The sequence below is a fragment of the Herpailurus yagouaroundi genome, unplaced genomic scaffold, assembly GCF_014898765.1.
Source record: "Herpailurus yagouaroundi ecotype Mexico unplaced genomic scaffold, PumYag 28, whole genome shotgun sequence".
Lineage (NCBI taxonomy): Eukaryota > Metazoa > Chordata > Mammalia > Carnivora > Felidae > Herpailurus > Herpailurus yagouaroundi.
Window position 1 is genome coordinate 44,103,328 of NW_024412376.1, and position 21,097 is coordinate 44,124,424.

The 21,097-nt window shown below is 39.0% G+C and overlaps 1 protein-coding gene across 2 annotated transcripts in view; it reads left to right on the forward strand.

Moving 5' to 3' along the window:
- Nucleotides 1-1,139: 1,139 nt before the first annotated feature.
- OTUD4 (OTU deubiquitinase 4) overlaps nt 1,140-21,097 on the forward strand; it is a 45,748-nt gene continuing 25,790 nt past the window's right edge. The window contains exons 1-7 of one of the 2 annotated variants that reach the window (XM_040473076.1): nt 1,140-1,396; nt 7,171-7,254; nt 9,795-9,845; nt 16,159-16,205; nt 16,903-16,975; nt 18,357-18,438; nt 20,036-20,168. In XM_040473076.1, the coding sequence (XP_040329010.1) occupies nt 1,238-1,396; nt 7,171-7,254; nt 9,795-9,845; nt 16,159-16,205; nt 16,903-16,975; nt 18,357-18,438; nt 20,036-20,168 (629 nt within the window). In that variant the 5' untranslated portion in view covers nt 1,140-1,237. Of the gene's footprint in view, nt 1,397-6,781; nt 6,803-7,170; nt 7,255-9,794; nt 9,846-16,158; nt 16,206-16,902; nt 16,976-18,356; nt 18,439-20,035; nt 20,169-21,097 lie in introns of those variants that run through there. The other variant, XM_040473077.1, reaches the window with a different exon arrangement.

A 21,097-nucleotide genomic window follows, 5' to 3' on the forward strand; every position in this document is an offset into this window, starting at 1 on the left:
GGATTTTTGAAGAAAAAATACTTTTTCTGACCAGTGACATCACTTTGTGCTGCGGTGTGCAGTTACAAAGGCAGGGTGAACACACTCTGTGGCAAAGACATCATCTTGCCATAGGGCAGGAGCCGTAGTCCTAATTTCTAAAAGGAATCGGCAGTCTACGGTTGATTTATGGACAGCCTGTGTCGTCCCGCACAGTGCCAGTTCCAGGAGACCTCGCCAATTAGCTCTCTTTTCTGCTTAAGCCGTTAAAGCCACCTCCATGGAAACGCCAGAAGAGGCCGGGGGGAGGGGAGCAGACAGGTGCGCCCTCTATTTGGGAATACACAAAGGGCCGACCTAGCCGCCGCGGTGTCCCTGGCAACTCCACGCAAGCAGGGCGCGCGCACTTCTCGCGGGCCCGCGGCGCAGTAGGCAGCTGGGCGGGCGGGGCTGCGCGCGCAGGTCGCCCCGCAACGGCTCGCGGACACCCTCGGCCTGCTCGCGGACGCGGTGCCCGGGAAGCGCGAAGCCGGCTCCCGGCAGCGGCGGCGCCCGCGCTGTAGGGACTTGTAGTCCGCGTGCCTCCCAGGCACCTCCCCCGGTAGGACGGTCCGCGCGTCCCCACCCTCCGCAAGCCGACTTCCTGCCGCTGCCAAAACTACACCTCCCGGCGTCCTCTCCGCTGTGGGGCCGAAAGTGAAAACAAATTCTGGGCTGCGAGGGTGCTGCCCTCCGCCGGGCGCCCCCACCCGCTCTCCGCCCCTCCGGCGCCCTCCGGCGAGGTGGGGAAAGGAAAGGCCGCGTCTTTCTCTTTTGGCTTCCTCGGCTCCTAGGGTGGGGAGCGCGCGGGGGACGCAGGTCTCGCTTCCCCTGAGCCGGCCCCGCGCACGCGGGGTGCCGGGGGTTTCCTCGCCTCACCCCGGTCGGGACGAGGAAACTTGTGGGGGCGGCGACCCCCGGCTGTTTTCCTGAGCCGGGCAGCGACTTCTCACGTTCGGGGTTTCTTTAATTTGCCCCCGTTGCCGCCGGGCGCGTGGTCCCTCGGGAGGCGGCCGCGTGCGCACAGCCATGCATTAGGCAGGGCTCCCCTATGCGCGCGGGGAGCGCCGCCCGCTGCCTCGGGCCGCCGCTGCCTGCTGCCGCCCGCGGAGCCCGAGCCCGAGCCGCCGCCCCTCCTAGGCCGGGGCGTCGAGGAGCCGGCGGCGCGGCCATGTGGGGCTAGCCCGCGCCGCGCCTGGCCTGCAGTAGGACCGGCAACATGGAGGCGGCCGTCGGCGCTTCCGACGGCGTGGACCAGGGCGGCGCGGGGCCCCGCGAGGACGCGACGCCGATGGACGCCTATCTGCGGAAACTGGGCTTGTATCGGAAACTGGTCGCCAAGGACGGGTCGTGCCTGTTCCGAGCCGTGGCGGAGCAGGTAATGAGGTGGGGGACGGGGAAGGCTGGGTGGGAAACAGGCGGCGGGCAGCTTTGCGGGCCGCCCACGTCCGGAGCAGCGCGTGGCCCGGCTGTCGTCACAGCGGTTCATTGTAACGCCGGAATGGGACACTTTCCTGGGTCTGGAGGCTGTAAATCGAAACTTAAAAACACATAAATTAACTGGGTGTTGTCCCTCTTGGTGTAGAGATAATGAGGACAACCTGTGAGGCCTGTTGAGCGCCTTGTTCGGTAGACTGATTGCCGGGGACTTGGCGAAATGATATTTTTCCATTCTGTTCCGCATTCACCTTCTCTCGGCTTCATAAGCACAGCGTTCACACCAGTAAACCGGTGTTTACTAGAGGAGGTGGTGCACCCGGCATAACTCGCTGAGCATTGTTTTTTCTCTACTGGACTTTGGAATGTGGGGGAGTCTAGTTCGTCGATGTCCGCTTGACTTCAGAGCGGAAAAATGTAGTTTGGGAAAGTCAGCCTTTTAAAAATATAACTGTTTTAAAACAGTTGTCTTGGAGTAGATTCCACCCTCTGTTAGACTCTGCAAGGTTTACTGAAAATAATTTTCTTCTTAAAAGGCTGTTTTGGTGTTGGATGTTCTCTAGGCTCTTGACCGAATTTCCCCTGCTAATGGTCAAAATCATTTTCTAACAGGAAAATTTTTTTCTTTTATAAGAGAGTTTTTTTCCATGTTACATAACAGTGTGTAGTTGGTATGCAGTCACCAAAACCCATCCTATATTGAAAAATAGCTGTCGAAATAGTTGGACAAAAGTTTCACATTACTGCCCTGGTGTGTATTTCATACCTTTCACAGTTTGCTTTCCTTCAGCTTAAGAGCTTTTCCTTCCTCTCTTCCCTTCCTGTGGAGTTTTTATGTTTCTGTTTTTCTCACCTTTTTTGAATGCTAAATAGTTTCCCAAAATTTCTACTTATGAATAAATGTTTTACTTAACATCTGTAGACTATTCTCATTTTTTTCAACTTCTGAGGGCCAGCTATATTCCAGCGGCCCTTGTTTTCGCATCTGTATCATAAATTTTTTTTTTTTCTAACATTGATTTAACTACATAAGCTTTGTATTATGTTGCTGGTGTTGTCATTCAGACATTCTTTGTACAGCTCCCTAAATCCAGCTCTTTTTCAGTTCATTAGATTTCTCTCATTTTTAGAAATTTAGGATGTTTCAGTGTTGTGGGATATGTTCACACACTCCCACCCCAGTCTTTACTGTTAGTAAACAGTCTGTCCCATTTGTGAATTTTCTGGATCTCCATCTGCCTTCCTTCTTCTTCCTCACCCTCCCGTGGACTCCTCAGCACCTCCGGAAGCAGGGGAAAGGGGTGGAAGTGAATTCATCAGCCCTTATTTATACATAGTGTTAGCTCTAGCAAGAGATTGGTAAGGAAGGAGGTAGAAATGAATTGAAATAAGGGAAGTATGGTGCTTATTTGGCATTGGATTATCCAGATCCTAGTTTATATTGAAGTAGAAAACTGTGTGTAATTTCTATATTGTATGCCATAATTGGCAAACACGATTATACAGAAACCTCTTACTGAAGTGAGATCTCTATGTTTAGGTAGAAAGGGGCAAAAGCTAGTGTCAAGAACTCATTACTCCTGTCATAGAACACATTTTATTGTATCTTGTAATAGGATTTAAATTAGATATAAGGAAATATCCCCCTTTGATTATGTGATTATGATTTTTAGTATACTGAGCTTAGAAAGCTTAATACCATGAATTTTGGGGGAAGCTCATTTCTTCACTACACGAGGATTAAGGGTGTAGCCTTCATGGCTAAAGGCAAAGTGCATGTGTGTTGGGGTGGGAAGGGAAGTAACACCAAAGTCAGGCTTAAAGGGTGTGCTCTTTAAAAGTATGTACAAAAGATTTACTTTTTGGCCAACAGTTTTCCCAATAATATAAAAATAATTTATCATTTCTAAGAAGGAGCCAGAGTAAGTAATCTAATTGGCAGTCTTTGGGGGATAGGGTGGGGGAGAGACTTCAATTAGGAGTAGTCTTTCCTTCCAAATTACCTGATTTAGATAGGTCCTTCCCTTTTTACACTTCTGGACTTGGGCCTGCAGGAGGCCTGACCTGAATCAGCTCTGTGGCCATGGAGCTAAAAATAGGGCGCTGTTAGAGGATTTGCTAAAGCAGTATGTCTCGGCCTTTCCCAGTGTTTATCACTGTCTTGTCCCAAGTGAAGATTGGAAAGTCTCCTATTTTCTAGGTTGTGTGTGTGTGTGTGTGTGTATAATAATTAGCAGAGATATTTGTCTTAATATTTGCATTCTTCCTGAGTGTCCTTGAGCTTGCAGTTACACTTTTTTTTTTCTATTTTGTTTTCTTTTGTCATTGTCTTTATGGTGGGATATTCTTTTACCAACTTTTGCTTAAATAATAATGCCAAAATCATACTGGCTTACAGCAACACACATTCAGTTCTCATCCCCACACTTGCGTATCAGCACAAGCTCTGCTCCAGGCTGCAGGTTTGATTCGGGTCTGTTCATACATCCTCATTTGCAGTTACACTTTTTAAATAGTTGTCATTTAACCTTGTTTCTCTTGCAGTGCTTGACTTTGTAAAAGCTCCAGCACCCTACACCTTAAGGAAGTTGCTGAGAATTTTGTTTCTGAGTGACAGGTTCAGATTTCATGTACTAATAAAATCTTTGTTGAAAGAGGGGAAAAGACAGATTTGCTTGCCATTGTCTTTGATGGAAAATAAGTTTTATTCAGTTAATGTCTGCCACCTGTTGCTAGGTAAATGCCTTTAAGACTATCTTCGCTTGGCTAATGGTAGGAAGCCCTATCAGAGGACACTGGTTTACTCAAAGTAATAATACCTTGATTCTTAATAGTGCCTAAAATAGCTTCTGTGGTAGAAGTGTTTGCTAAATATCATTTGTTGAATTGGAAAAAAAAAATTGTGTGGTGGTTACTTTTATACGTAAACATTTCTTCCAGAGCTGGAAGTTTTGAATATATAAGGAGGCTTTTTAATAGTTCCCAAGATAGCAATGTTAGGTGTACTCTGTTAAGCTGAAAACCAGCTAGTATGCTGAAAACAAACTCATCGGTAACCTCAGCTAGTGCATCTTCAGTGTATCTTAATGTAAAGACATAACTAGCTGTCCAGAGAGTTGTGCCTCTGGTTCTGTGAGTGAGTACAAATGAACCTTGGCTGTTATCAAAGAGACTTGTAAAGTGTGCAGCTAGAGCCTCCGTTTTGCTGAATTATCTGCTCACTCTGAATGAGAGGAAATTACTTATTTGGACTTGTAACTTATTTATTTATTTATTTATTTATTTATTTAAATGTTTTTATTTATTTTTGAGACAGAGAGAGACAGAGTATGAGCACGGGAGGGGCAGAGAGAGAGAAGGAGACACAGAATCCAAAGCAGGCTCCAGGCTCTGAGCTGTCAGCACAGAGCCCGATGCGGGGCTCGAACTCATGGACTGTGAGATCATGACCTGAGCTGAAGTCGGACACGCAACTGACTGAGCCACCCAGGCGCCCCAACTTTTCTTTTATTTAAATCCAAGTTAACATATAGTGTAAATAATGGTTTCAGGAGTAGAATTTAGTGCTTCATCACTTACATTTAGTGCTCATCTCAACAAATGCCCTTATTAATGCCCATCACCCATTTAGTCCATCCCCCAACCCAACACCCCTCTAGCAACTCTGTTCTCTATCTGTGAGAGTCTTTTGTGGTTTGCTTCCCTTTCTGTTATGTTAAATTCCACTGACTGACTTATTTTGCTTGGCATAATAACTCTAGCTCCGTCCACGTTGTTGCAAATAGCAAGATTTCATTCTTTTTGATCATTGAGTAATATTCCATTTGTGTGTGCATGTGTGTGTACATATGTATATACACACACATATATATATATATACACACCACATCTTCTTTATCCATTCATCAGTCAGTGGACATTTGGGCTCTTCCCATAAGTTGGCTATTGTTGATAGTGCTGCTATAAACATTGGGGTGCATGTGCCTCTTTGAATCAACATTTTTGTATTTTTTGGATAATACCTAGTAATGCAGTGTGGATACCTGGGTTGCAGGGTAGCTCTATTTTTAATTTTTTGAGGAACCTCCAGACTGTTCTCCAGAGTGGCTGCACCAGTTTGCATTCCCACCAACAGTGTAAAAGTCTGCATCCTTTCCAACATCTGTTGTTTGCTGAGTGGACCTGTAATGCCCTTTTTTTTTTTTTTTTTTGGTTTAATTTTGAGAAAGAGAATCCCAAGCAGGCTCTGTGTTGTCATTGCAGAGCCCCCAGAGTGGATGCGGGGCTTGATCTGTTAACTCTTAAAGCTACTTTACATTAATATAAATTCTAAAAGCCTTATTAGTAGTTTGACATGTGGTTAATTAATTTTTGATATGTGGTTATTTTCAATGTTTCAGGGTTTTTGTTTGTTTTCTGCCTTGACCCTTTAAGGTACCAGGAACACCTTCATTTGAGACACCCATTAATAGAAAATAGTTGTAATCTTTTAAGCATGATAGTTAAAGTATTTGAGGCTAGCCGAGAGTTCTAAGTACTTAATAATACTAGTTTTTTCACACCAGAGCTTTAGCATTTTAGTAAGAAACAAAATGCCAGTAAGTTATCTTTTTGTTGAACTAATTGTTTAGCATAAGAATACAGAGACTACTATGTGAGAGAGTTTGGGTCATCTTTGTAGTGTGGCTTATTTCAGTTGGTGCTTTAAGATTTTGGTTTGGGCTGGGGCTCCTGCTTGGCTTGGTTGTAGAGCATGTGACTCTTGGTCTTGGGGTCTTGAGTTGGAGCCCCATGTTGTACGTGGAGCCTAGTTTAAAAAAAATAATGAGGGGCACCTGGATGGCTCAGTCCTGTCCCACTTCAGCTCAGGTCATGATCTCACAGTCCATGAGTTCGAGCCCCGCGTCAGGCTCTGTGCTGTCAGTTCAGAGCCTGGAGCCTGCTTCAGATTCTGTTACTCCCTCTTTCTCTGCCCCTCCCCCACTCAGGCTCTGTCTCTGTGTCTCAAAGAATGAATAAACATTAAAAAAATTTAGGAAAAAAATGAAATATTTTGAGACAAAGAGCAAGTTTCAAGGCTGTTAGGGTGACAGCACATAGCAGCATGTTTGCATCCCGTGTGCTGCCCACTTGGATGTTTTTTCAAGAGTTGTGTAAGCCTGACAACTAAGGATTTAAGAATGAGTACCTTAGTTTTTCTGAAACCACAGTGGAACTAAATTTCTACATAAGGCAAGTAATTCAAAATTATTGGGAAAAAAGAAATCTAATTCTTACAGACTTAAAGCCTTAAAGAGGATTCTTGTTGAAGTTGCCTGTTCTCTTTTCCAACAAGCATAGGATGAAGGTAACCACTACTTTGCAGGGATTCTGTTAGCCATGCTTTGTGAAGGGCAGAGGTAGAAGAGGGCTGGTGAAGAGAGGAAATTATCTAAGTTTACAAAGATTTCCTCACAAAAGTGACCTAAAGGAGAAATGGTAATAAGTGCTTTATAGAATGACTTAAGGAGTAGTATCGATCTTATATGTCATGTCATCTGTGGCTAGAGGAAGAGGTGGGAATGAATAAAGATGTAGAAATTACAGAAAGGCAAATGGAGAGAGACTGATTTTTATCGGTTTTGAGGTTATTTTGGGTGTGAAAGAAAGTGCTAGGTTGTAACTTAAATCCTCGTTTAACAAAATGCTTAGTAACGTGTTGCTTTTTCTTTTCAGGTATTGCATTCTCAGTCTCGCCATGTGGAAGTCAGAATGGCCTGTATTCACTATCTTCGAGAGAACAGAGAGAAATTTGAAGCGGTAATTTGTAATTTTAAACATGAAATGGTGTCTTGATTTGCATTTACATCTTAGCCTGTAGAAGTGATCTGGTGGGAATTTCACAGGCTGGCTCTTAATGCAGGTTATGAAGATAAACCCCTTAAAAAACTGCTTTATTGGATTTAAATCCAATTATATTGTGATATTTTTAGGTTGTTTTGTGGTTTTCATTTATTTAGACATTTAGAAAGCTTCTATGATAAAGACACTGAGCTGTGGAAGATGGAAGCATGACTTGGACAGAATCCTTGCATGTTAAGAGGGAGCTTTGTCATGGTCAGGGAATTGTTTGTCATGGTTAACTAATAGTTTTTTTGTGATTGGTAATCCTCTGTGAATTTAAAAAATTTCAGACTTGGAGCAAAAAAAATAGGCTGAACTTAGCTAATACTGAGTCTTTGATTTTATCAGAGGCAGTTACAGATTTTTACTTTTTGGGATTCATCATTGTGAATCACACATCACAACACTAATTATGTAAATAATGATTAATAATTGCTATAATGTTGTATAATAACTTACTGTAATTTTCTTGGTAGTATATAGTAGGCTGTGAAATAAGATGCCACAGAGGCCTGTTTTCATTTTATATTGAAAGCCTTAGTAGGATTTACTAGTTCTGGGTTTTATGATCTGGAATGATGTCATCTGATGACTTTTTAATATTTTTCCCCTTTGACTGCCAAAAAAACATTGACACCTTGTAAATAACTCAATTCTAAAACTTAATAGGTAAATAGCTCTTTGTGTGTGTGTGTGTGTGTGTGTGTGTGTGTGTGTGTGTGTGTGTGTTTCTTTCAGTGTCTTAATTTGGATGTGCTTTTGCATTAGTGTTCCTGTATTCAGGAAAAATGTTACTACTGGTGACATTCTGAGTGTATTCTGGGTACCGTGTTATAAGAAAGACAGTAATACATCCCGGAAAGGAGAGTTATCCACTTGATCAGATTTGAGAACTTGTCTTACAAAAAGAAACTGGTGATGTGTGGAAGCTAGATAAAAGTATTAGGGTGTGATAGAAAACGGGGAGAGGTGAGGAGAGTGGAATGGTCTTTAAGTATTTTAAAGAAATTACAAGTTAATCATTATTATTGGCCTCAGAGTATAAAACACTGTTGACCACAAGTAGTGGAAATTGCTGCATTGGTTGAGCACTTTCTATGTGCCAGGCATTGTTTAAATGCTTTGCATATATTTATTTAGCCTTTACAGTCTTAAGAGGTATGATCAGAAGTTGGAAGTTCCAATGGGGAAAGTTTTAATTTCCTTTTATAATAAGTACCTTCAAACAATTTCTATTGGCCAAAATTGGAAAAGGCTGTCATGGGAAGGAGGGTGGGGGATGTGTGCCTTGTTTACTGAAAATGTTTAGTCAGAGTCTAGATGTATACTTTCTGATTAGAAAGGAGAATCTCAGATTGGATGCAGGCTTGTGTCAGAACACCACTTAGGTCTCTTCTAACTTTAAATGGTTTTGTGGGTTTAATTTTTTCCCCTAAAGTATAAATAATTACCTAATACAGAAGAGTAGCCTCTGGTTGGTGGGATATTTAAAATATGTGGCTATTTTATTATAAGTATATGTTAAAACTTAAGATACTTTTGGGGCATTTGACAGCATATGATCAATAAAAGAATTAATATCAGTCTCAAAAAAGGAAATGGGTGTTTAGAAGATTTTTATAGACTGGAGAGTGTATGTTTCTAAGTATATCACTTTGTTAAATTAACTGGGACTATAATTTAAATAAATTGAGTTTGGTATTTCAGATGAATGTCTTTGGGAGATTTCTCAATTAAATTAGTGTGATGGCTAACAAAAAACATAACAGCTTAAATAAACCTTTTATGTTAAAGCATGAAGCAAATGAAAAACCTAGTTGGTTCAACAAAATATGTAGTATTATTAGTTCTCATCTCTGTTTTTAGTATGACTGACCTAAGAGTTGTATGCATATCTATATTAGTAAACTAATATTTCTTAGCTAGTATATTGTCCTCCTTTAATTCTCCTCTCTGCATTGGCCATTACCAGAATAATCCCTAAGTGCTTGCTTTGTATGTTTCTCTGTTCATAATGTCACCAACAGTGACCTTGAATTGCCTTCTCCCTCAGTCTGCAAGTCCTTCCTGGGCTCAAGTCCCTCTATAAACAGGTGTCCAGTTGAGTTCCTCTCTCAGTCTGTTGTCCCCACCAGGTTTTCCTGTTCCTCCTGGCTAGTTGACTCCTGTCTTCCCAACACAGTGCCTCTTCACACCACATTGTGTCTGTGCCTGGCTGTATCCTGTCCAGGAGATCTTTTCTGATAATGTTTACTTTTCTGAATTCTTTTGTATCTTTACGGTCTTTACTTAATGATTTTTACGTATTTTAATAATTAGGCTGAATGTATATACCTGTATTACTCTTATCATTACTAACGTATCCAAGGTTCATGTAAGAACTCAGGAATTCACAATGAAAAGGTTTTTGTTTCGATGTATTTCTAATAGACTTATTTATTTATTTATTTTTGCAGTTTATAGAAGGGTCATTTGAAGAGTATTTAAAACGTTTGGAAAATCCACAGGTATGCAGTGATTCTGTAATATATGTTATGTTTTTTATATATTCAAATAATATATTCAGAATTCATTAAAATGTAATCTTATGGTGTATGGAGCAGTTATAGTGAGTACTTTTCTTTAATAAACACTTCTTAGTTGCACATTTTATGCAGCATTTATGTGGAAGCCAGTTGGAGCTGTATACTGGATGTTGCCTCACTAAGGACAGAGTCATGCTATCTTTACCTTTGTCATAATGACATCTGAATGTAGTATAAAAGACCTGTAATAACACTGGTGATGATTTTCAGGATGCTGTGTTGGTACGGGTATTGGGCAGATTGACAAGGGTGCAAGATTTGATTGCTTCTTTAGGCCACTGAGAAGACAGATTCTTTTATGTAGTTCCATTTCCCATGATCAACTTAAGAAGAAGGAAGAGACTGTTGAGAGTAAAAGGATGGGACTTCCCCAAATCCTACTGTCATGCCTTCTCAGTCATGTTGAAGTTAAAAAGAATTTTTTTTCTGCTTACAAAACTGTTCTCCCTGTAAAAATCCAAATACCATGAAATGCCACATAGAATGCCCTGTAGAATATTCCATCATCCTCAGAGGTAATCTCTATTGAGTTTAATATTAGCAAAGGAAGAAGCTAAGAAGAGGATTTAGGTAGGGAGGAAAAGGGATAATATAGGAACAGGGTGTTTGATTAACAATTGGTATCTCCATTTCGTTCTCTGACACTAGTTTGAGTCCTTGTTGAGTGCCAAGAATTGCCGGGCACTCTGGGAATGCAGAAGTAACAGGTTTGGGTGCTGTTCTCAGAAGTTTCCCTGTAATAGGGAAAAATACCTAACGCAAGTGAGAAAGCACATGTATCATATGTATAGATGTGGGGCATCTGGGTGGCTCAGTAGGTTGAGCATCTGACTTTGGCTCAAGTCATGATCTGGTGATTCATGAGTTTCTCTGCTGTCAGTGCAGAGTCTGCTTCAGATCCTCTTTCCCCCTCTTTCTCTGCCCTTCTTCCGCTTCCAGGTGCACATGCTCTCTCTCTCTCAAAAATAAAGCATTAAAAAGTACAGAAATGATGCTATAGGCATTCAAGTTTTTATTTTTACTGAAGTAGACAAAACAAGAGGTAGTGGGTTGGCATTTGAAGTCTGAATAAATTGCTGGATGCAAAATGCCTAAGGTTAAGGGCATTTCTGGGTAGGGAAAATTGTGAGCAAGGCAGCTTTCAGAAAGCAGTTCAGTTTGTATGGAGCATGTGAAGGTAGGAGGTAGTGAGAAGTCAGAGGGCCATCTGTGGGGCTGATCACAGAAGAGCATTCAGTGCTAGGCTCAGTAGTTAGAAGCTTATGCTTTAGGCTAGCATTTCAAGAGTGTCAACCATAGACCATCTGCATTTGGAATTCCCCGAGGTGGTTGTAAAAATACAGATTGCCTAGCCACTATTCCAGACCTGAATCAAAGTCTACGCCTGGGGGCCTGAGAATCTGGTGTTGGGAAACCTTTTAAGTTTTTTGAGGCAGGAAGTGAGTATGTTTTGTTCACTGTTGAGAACCAAGAATAGTGCCTGGCATCTTTGTTGGCTGTCTGAATGGATGGATAGAATACTGTGCAGAGATGGTTGGGGGTAGATGAGACCACAGAGGTGGGAAGACAAATTGCATGTTTTTTAAAAAAAATGTTGAATACATGGAAAAATGTACACAGTACATGAAGTGTCAAAAAAGAAGTTAAGTATAGCATTGTTCCAGTTTTGGAGACAATTACCTTCTGAAGGCCTTTTCTCTAGATCTAACTTCATTTTTAATTCAGTGATTTCAGTATTGAGTTCTATAGTCACAAATAACCATTTTCCTGAAGTTTTCATTTTTTTCTTTTATTTTAAAGCTGCTGCTTCAAAAAAAAAGCTTCGAAAGGATTTATTTATTTATTTTTTAATGTTTATTATTTTTGAGAGAGAGAGAGAGAGAGAGAGACAGAGACCAAACAGGGAAGGGGCAGTGAGAGAGAGGCACAGAATCAGAAGCAGGCTCCAGGCTCTGAGCTGTCAGCACAGAGCCCGATGCGGGACTCAAACTCACAGACCGCGAGATCATGACCTGAGCTGTAGTTGGCCGCCCAACCAACTGAGCCACCCTGGCGCCCCATCTTCGAAAAGATTTGTATATTTTATTGCTTTTGGAATTTTTTTCATCATTACTTTTAATTTGAGGTGCCAAACTGATGATTAGTTTGTGTATGTTGAATGAATGTTAAATCCATATTGCATCATATATAACATCTTAGGAAAGATAAACACCAGAATGTTATCTTTATAGTCCTGTTACTGGTCATTTTTACTCCAATTTACAGAAAATAAAGGACATGACAGGACCATTTATTAACTTTTTCCCTCCTTTTTTTTTAAACGTTTACTTTGAGAAAGCGAGAAAGAGAGCAAGTTCAAGAGAGAGCATGAGGGACAGAGAAGAGAGAATCCCAAGCAGGCTCCATGCTGTTAGCATGGAGCTTGACGTGGGGCTCCATCTCACGAACTGTGAGATCAAGACCTGCTTCAAAATCAAGAGTCAGACGCTTAACTGACTGAGCCACCCAGGGACCCTGTTCCTTTTTTTTTCTTTTTAAAGTAAGTTCTACACCCAACGTGAGACTTGAACTGATGACCTGGAGATTGGGAGTTGCATGCTCTACTGACTGAGCCATCCAAGTGTCATGCCTTCCCCCCACCCCCCCCCGCCCATTTATTAACTTTTTACTCAAGAAAAATCCCACAATGTAATGTTAGGGTAATTTTTGTGTAGCAATTTAGGCTATCAAGCTAAGAGGTTCTGAGAAAGAATGGACCAGATGAGAATGGAGAGAGGGGATAAAAGGAGGAAATGAGGTAGTGTGAACTGAACTGAGACTGATTTAGGAGTCTGTGTGAGAGGAAGGAGGGAAGTCGCTGTGCTTTTGAGCTCCTGGGACAAGTGCCTCTTTCCCAAGGTGCTGGCTGGCCAGCTTTTTTATTTTTATGACACTTTGCTCTCCCCAGTCTGCTCAGGTTTCTTCCCCAGATATTTTACAGGTACCTTCTGAACAGATGTTTGTGCTTCTTTATTAGAAAAAGATATTTATGTCTTTGTTTTCCTTTTTCCCTGATACTTAGGATGTATGAAATGAAGAGAAATACAGTTGATAAACTGTTATGTTTCGTCCAGTTCTCAGAGAAGACATCTTTATGCTTTTGCTTAATAAACAAGTGAAACATTTTGAAAAATGCCTCAAACTTTTTGCAAGAATATGTTTTTGTCAGTTTTATGGAGGTAAAATTGACATACAGTGAAATTCACCAATTTTAAGTAGTGTATAATTTGATGAGATTTCACAGGTGTTGTGTAGCCACCACTACAGACACATATGGGACATTTCTATCACTTCGCAAAGTTCCTTATGTCCTTTTGCACTTAATCCCTTTTCCCCCACCTGGCTCTTGTCAACCACTGACCTGTTTTGTAAGTTTTGCTTTTTCTAGACTATATAAATGGAATGGTACAGTTTGTAGTATCTGTAGTTTCTGTATCTGGCTCCTGTTACATTATGGAAGACACCTTGACGTTCATCTGTTCATCCATGTTGTTGGATCTATCAGTAGTTTGTTCCTTTTTATTGATGAGTGGTCATTTGTTATACGGAGTACTGCAATTTGCACATCCATGTATTTGTCAGTTGATGGGATATTTGGGTTCTTTCCAGTTTAGGCTGTTTCATGATTAAAGCTGCTGAGAACATTTGCTTATAATAGAAGTCTTTGTGTGGACATATATTTTCTTTTCTCTTGGATTAACACACAGGAGTGGAATTGCTGGGTCATACGGTAAATGTATGTTTAACTTAATGAGAAACTGAAAAACCTTTTTCAAAGTGGCTCTGCCATTTTGCTTCCTCATTGGCAGTATATGAAAATTCCAACTGCTCTACGTCTTTGAACATTCACTCTTGTCAGCCTTTGAAATTGTAGCTGTTCTGTATCGGGGCGCCTGGGTGGCGCAGTCGGTTAAGCGTCCGACTTCAGCCAGGTCACGATCTCGCTGTCAGTGAGTTCGAACCCCGCGTCGGGCTCTGGGCTGATGGCTCAGAGCCTGGAGCCTGTTTCCGATTCTGTGTCTCATAGTTCACCGAGTCTCCCATTCTCTGCCCCTCCCCCGTTCATGCTGTGTCTCTCTCTGTCTCAAAAATAAATAAACGTTCAAAAAAAAAAAGAAAATTTAAAAAAAAAATTAAAAAAAAAAAAAAGAAATTGTAGCTGTTCTAGTGGTTGTGTATTTCTCTGATGTCGAACATCTTTTCATGTGCTTATTTGCCATCCATTTATCTTGGTGAAATGTCTGTTCGTAGATTTTGACCATCTTTTGTTAACGTTGCTGGTTTTATCAAATTGTAAGAGTTCTTTAACCTGGATAGAGTTCTGTAATTGGAAATGTATCTTTCAAATATTTTCTTCCAATTTCTGACTTTATCTTTTCATTTTCTTAATGGCATCCTTAGGAACAAAAGTTTTTTTTTAATGTTTTTATGTTTTTGAATACGGTTCATTATGGTTAAAACAGATTTTGCAGAAATGCTTTACTGTCACCCACAATAAGGAGGTATATTAAACATCATAAGAAGTGCTGAGTAAATAAAATTATAGCCTTAAGGTAGAATACAATGGTAGAACATAGATACATTTTATAATTTAAAGTTGACCCTGGTTAGAGAAGACAGAATGTTATGATAGCCATTGTTTACTTAACCAGACTACAACAGAATTTATTCTGAAGATTAAGTACTTATGAAATGGTACATTATTTGAGAGGTAGTATTTTGTTGACACTAGAATAATGTTCCATTTTTAGAAGTGATGGTAACATCTTTTGCATGAAGTAGATGTAGCTTGTGTTTGTGATTTAAGCAAACTGGTCTGAGTGAAGGATCTCCTCTACACCAGAGAGTGTCACTTGTAGCCGCTTATGAGAAGCTCTGATTGTTAGTGAGACACCTATTTTAAGAAGTCTATTTTAATATATGGCACCCATTTCGTTTTGAAAACCAGAGCCAACTTTTAAGAACTATTAAAATGAAGAATCTCTGGGGGGAAGATTATCTTTGTTTGAGATGAAAACAGTGTTTAAAATCTTATGTCAGATTTCTTTAAAGGAAAACGTGGCTGCATTCACTTATTGTAGCTCAGCTTATTATCTTTAGTGAGTCCTGGTTTTAAGTCTTTACTAATTTCATAAGTGGTATAGAAACACATTCTCATGGTAAAAGATTTAATACAGAATGAAGAGTGAAAGTCCTTCATTTTCCTTGATCTTGAATTCCCTGTCTCCATTGTCAGTTTAGGATGTACCCTTCCAGTTCTCATACACATACACATACATATACTAAACATAGCAGTTTCTTTCTTTTACACAATAGGTGTTTGTTTGTTTGTATTGTTTTTAACCGTGACTTAGTTTTTATACTTCATAGTATAAAGTCAGTTCATATGTGTATACCTGACTGCATGGTGTTCCATACATTGTGTGGATGAACCATAAATTATTCGATTTCTCCTTTCCTACTAGTGGAATATTGGGCTTTCTTTAAAAAAAAATTTTTTTTTAAACTATTACAAATAGCTACAGTGAACATCCTTCTTTATACTTTTGTGAACATATGAAATACCTGTTTAGGATAGGTTTACAGAATTTGAATTGCTGGGTCAAAGAGTATATGGATATTTAAAATTTTGATATATACTGTCCATTTCCTTCTAAAAGGCTTAAAGACTTAAAAAAAATGACTCATTTAGGGCTGTAGAATTTTAAATCATTTCAGAAAGATTGCTAGGACACTGTTCTCTTTGTATTTTCAGTCACCCTGAAAACCTTCTCCTTTTTATCCTTTCTGATTGTTGAGTTCTGCTTTTACTCAACATCTCATTTTCTGGGCCCATACACGTTCCAAGCTCTGTCTTGGGTGCTGGGTTAGAGGACATAGTTCTTGTCAGCAGGTGCTCCATGTAGAGATGCCATTTTACGGTCTTATTACACCAATACGAACTATCCTTTTACCCTGTGTTACTAAGGATTTTTACAACAGAGACTTGGGCTGTTTTCTGAAGTAACTTTTTAGTTACATACGTAAAGTTTGTTTTATATAAATGTGTTCATAGTATTCATAAGACTAATATTAATGAGCTTTTCCAGCTTATTAGATATATCGTATAAAGGTACATATTAAGGTATTACATAGAGGCATATGTATTGTAAAAAGTATGAGATACCTAAGTGCCAACTTTTTTTCTTCAATGTAGGAATGGGTTGGACAAGTGGAAATAAGTGCCCTTTCTCTTATGTACAGGTAAACCTTATAGTAACATAAGTAAACAAAAATAAAGTCAGTGGGAAATTAATATATTCCGTTATACTAAAATAGTTAAAATAGCAAAGCTTGGTTGTGAAGCATCTTTTCTAAAGTTTTTTAAATTGTCTCAATAAGATTTTGACATTAAATATGTCAGTGTTTAGAAATTTTAATTCTCAAAATATTTTTGGAAAGAAATACATTTTTCCAGGCCTGTAAACGATACCACTTATCAACTTCATAGAGGAATGATTTCCTACTTTCTCAGGGCCAGTAGCATCAAATGGCCACTAGTACTGAGGCAAAAAATCATGTTAGTATTTTACTACTTCTGTCTAGTAGAGGAGCAGGTGAACGCTTGATTTTTTTTCTTTTTGAAATTTCTGTATAAAATTTTGTCTACACAGTTTTTGTAATTTTGAAGACTCCTTTTAGAATTATATTTAAAGATAACATATATGCAAATTATATTTGAAGTTTTATTTTTTAAAAAGATACTTTTATATAGGTACCTTACAACTTATTCTATTACTATCTTTTATTTATTGCTCCATCTCCAATGCCTGGAGCACATATGTGCCTTAGCACATATTAGGCTCTTGAATGAATGAATGAATGAATGAATAAATGAATACTTAAATCTCAAATCATGAAATACATTCCCTCAGAAGTAATTGCTAAATTTTATTTTCAGGAAAGATTTTATAATTTATCGGGAACCAAATGTTTCTCCTTCACAAGTAACTGAAAATAATTTTCCTGAAAAGGTAAGAATTTTTCTAAGTGTTTCTAAAGGATTTAAGTAAAAGAATCACTTGCCACCTTGACCTTGTAAGCTAAAATTTAAAGTGACTTCTTGAAATGTTTTTTATGAAGTTTATGATAATTTTTAAAAGTTCCTGTTGGTCATTACTGAATCATATTTTGTATTTGATTTACCCCAGAAATCACAGTGGAGAACTGTGTCCTAACATTTCACTAGAGGAAAAAACATTGCAATACTAGTGTATATGATTAACTAGACTGTTTTGCATCAGTATAAACATTAAGTAGTAAAATAACTTGTGAAAGTAGGTTCTGCCATTGCATCCCTCTATCTATATAAAGATATAAATTATCTTTATAATCAAAAATAAATCACTATTATCCAAGTATTTGGATACTTGGATAATACTTGGATATTAGTGGTTTATTTTTGATTATAAAGATAATTTACTGGCCTACGTGTTAATATCTAGTCACAGACTGGAAACAACTGAAAATTTATGTGAGCCTAGAAAGAAAAAAACCTCAATTGATTCATTATTAAAAGAACTTTGTTTTAATTACCTGTTTTGTAATCATCCAAGCCAAGTTGAAGTGTTTTGTCATCATGCTAATGGTGGTAAGGGGGAGGAGAATTGAGCGAAATGCTGCCTTTTTAAAAAGGACTTTGGAGTTTCTTGGCTCTGGATTTGGCCTTTCCAATCCAAGTTTTGGATCATGACATAATCTAATCAAAATCAGTGTGTATTTCTCCTTGTGTAAGTAGTTGACTAGAAAGCATTTAAAACTGTAAAGCATCAGGGTGCCTGGGTGGTTGTCAGTTAAGTATCTGACTTTGGCTCAGGTCATGATCTCCTGGCTTGTGAGTTTGAGCCCTGCATCAGGCTTGCTGCTGTCAGTGCAGAGTCTGCTTCAGATCCTCTGTCTTCTTCTCTGTCTGCCCCTCCCCTACTCTTGCTTGCTCGCTCTCTCAAAAATAAACAAACATTAAAAGAAAAAAACTGTAAAACATCAGAAAAATTGAACTTTTGATTGTGCCTCTTAGAGGTAAGCATTTTAATACGGTTTTGGAGTATTTAATATTTCTTACAGTCTTTTAATGGTCTTTTTAAATAGTTGAAATCATGTTGTTTTCATGTATTGTGTCCAGTTTTTGTATCCTATAAGCATTTCCCCATCATTAAGAACTTTTTAATTTAATGGCTGTGTAACATTTCAGCATTGGATGTACCATAATTGACCAACTTGGAGGTTTCGGTTGCTTCTAAAATAATCATCTTCTATTTGGAAATTATTTACTAGTAAGAGAAATTGGAGGTATAAGTTGCTATGTAAGTGTCATATATGAAGGGCTAAAAGATATCTTTAATTTTTCCCTTTCAGGTATTACTGTGTTTTTCAAATGGAAATCATTATGATATTGTCTATCCCATAAAGTATAAAGAGAACTCTGCAATGTGTCAATGTAAGTATCACCCTTGTGCTTGTATGGGAAGTTATATTTGTAGGCTATCTAGTCAATGCAGACAAGTCAAAGAAAATATACTCTGTTTTGTTGTGTAAAAAGATACACGAAGAATCTCAGGTTAGCAAAAATGTTAATATTTTATTAAAAACTTGTTTGACTAGGAAAAAACGGAGCTAGTAGCTTGAGTTCAACCTGTAAATATGAAGTTCTTTCTTTCTTGCAGTCTTTCATTTCAGTAATAAGGATTTGTATGCATTTTTAAAGTTGTTAGTGTAGACCTTGAAAATCTAAGTGAACAAATCAAGCATTTGATTGTTTTGGCTCTTCAGCAAGCAGGGTTTCTTAACCTTGGCACTATTGACATTTTGGGTCAGATAACTCTGTCGGAGCTGTTGTGTGCATTATGAGATGTTTAGTAGTGTCGTTGGCATATGCTGTGTAGAGAGTTCTCTTTCCCATTGCGACAAGCAAAGAAATCTGTCCAGATTTTGCCAGGTATTTCCTAGGAGGATAAAATCCCCTCTCCTTCCCCAGTGGAGAGTCACCACTTTAGTAGTTTCTTTCTTCTTCTTACCTTTATTTCCTTTATCCATCTGTCTGATGAAGTGCACCTCACTCACACAGAGCAGCAATGCTGGGCCTGTAGCAGCTCTTTCCTCTGTTCTTAAGCTAGTCGTGACCAGTAAAGATATGTGTAGTGCAGTTTTTAAAATTGATTGATCTGTTTTGAGATTTGAAAGTCTATTTGTATCTTGGGCTGTGTGCTTCTCTTCCAGCTGGTTAAAATTTAAACATTTCAGCTTTAGGAAGGATAGCTCCTGGAGCCTACCTTACCTGTACTTGTCAGTGCCTGTGGTTTGAATGATAATCAGGGGCAGAAGAAAGGTGATCTGTGAGAAGGTGGTCTTTTTGGCGACTCATTTAAAGGGTGGGCACCTGTTGATGAATTTTTAATTTCATAAAGATCACCGCGATATAACCAAATGAGAGTCCTAAATGCCATGTGTAATTTGTTTTTAAGTATTTGGTAATAAATATTTCAGTGGTTCCTGGAGGGTTTTTTTAAAAGCAAAAAAGTTGTCTGAATATAGTTCTTTCCTTCTATACTGCTGAGAATACATTTATTTTTTGAGTCCCTTGTGAAATGTTTTCTATCCAGTATCTGAGTCTCTTAAGGTTGGGCACGTTGTGTGACATCTCATATTCTCAAGTTTCCTCACCTGTACAGTTAGAATAATAACACTTGACTGCTGGGCTATTAAATATGACCATACATAGAGGCTTCACACAGTGCATGGAATGTAGCAGTTGCTCAGTATGCATGTTTAGCTTTTATTGTCATATTTGTTTTACACTTATGATACCCTTTTGTGTTGTTTTAAAAATGGCAGTATCTTATGTAATGATTTTGAATTAATAGCACAGACAGAAATTGTAGTTGCTCTCTAGATAACTTCCTGATTAAATTGTGTTATTAATCATAAAGTGTGACAGGTGCATAGTTAGGATTTTAGAGGCCTGGGCAATGGACATTGTCAATTTTATGTTAAAACATAAAATTAGTGTTGCATAATATTTCTCTTATTAATTGCAGCTCTCCTTTATGAATTGCTGTATGAAAAGGTGTTTAAAACTGATGTTAGTAAAATTTTGATGGGGCTAGACACCTCTGAAGTAGCTGATGAAAACAACAGTGAAGTATCAGATTCAGAGGATGACAGTTGCAAGTAAGAATGAATTTAAGTCCTAAAATGTCTTTATAGTGCCATACAAAGAAACAGTTCAACGAATGTTTCTGCATGGATTTGCCTCACATATAGAGATATTATGAATGGTATTCCTGAAATACAGCAACCTGCAGTCCCAGTTTCTTTTTTCCTGCCACTGATTTTATCTAATTTCTATTACGGGATTGTTTTTGAAGTTGATGTTTTGGCTGCTAGGCTTTATTTCTACATAATCTAGATGTATATGTGTAGAATAGATTTATAGTGTGTGTAATGTAAAATTTTAAGGTTAACCAGGTAATTGTTTACATATCCAGTGATGCAAAAGAGCCATTTTTTATTTCCTTGACTTTCTTTAGCATATTTAAAAAAAATATTTATTTATTTATTTTGAGAGAGAGAGCAGGGGAGGAGCAAAGAGAGGGAGAGAGAGAATCCCAAGTAGGCTCTGTGCTGTCAGTGTGGAGCCTGACATGGGGCTCGAATTCACAAACTGTGAGGTCATCCAGGACCTTAACTGACTGAGCCACCCAAGCTCCCCTCCTTGACTTTCTTTTATTGTTTTTTTAACTTAGATTCTAACGCCTTTCTTTTTCTTTTTTGGATAACAAAGGTCCCAAGTTGGGGTATAAGTATGTGAACAGCTCTGAATAATACCTCTGTTTAGGGTGTGAACAAGCATCTTTTTTTTTTTTTTTTTAACATTTATTTATTTTTGAGAAGAGAGAGCATGAGCCAGGGAGGAGAGAGAAAGAGGGAGACACAGAATTTGAAACAGGCTCCAGGCTCTGAGCTGTCAAGCGGGGCTTGAACTCAAGGACCACGAGATCATGACCTGAGCCAGAGTTGAATGCTTAACCCACTGAGCCACCCAGTGCCCCCCCTTTTTTTATTAAAAGAAATTTTTTTTTTAACGTTTATTTATTTTT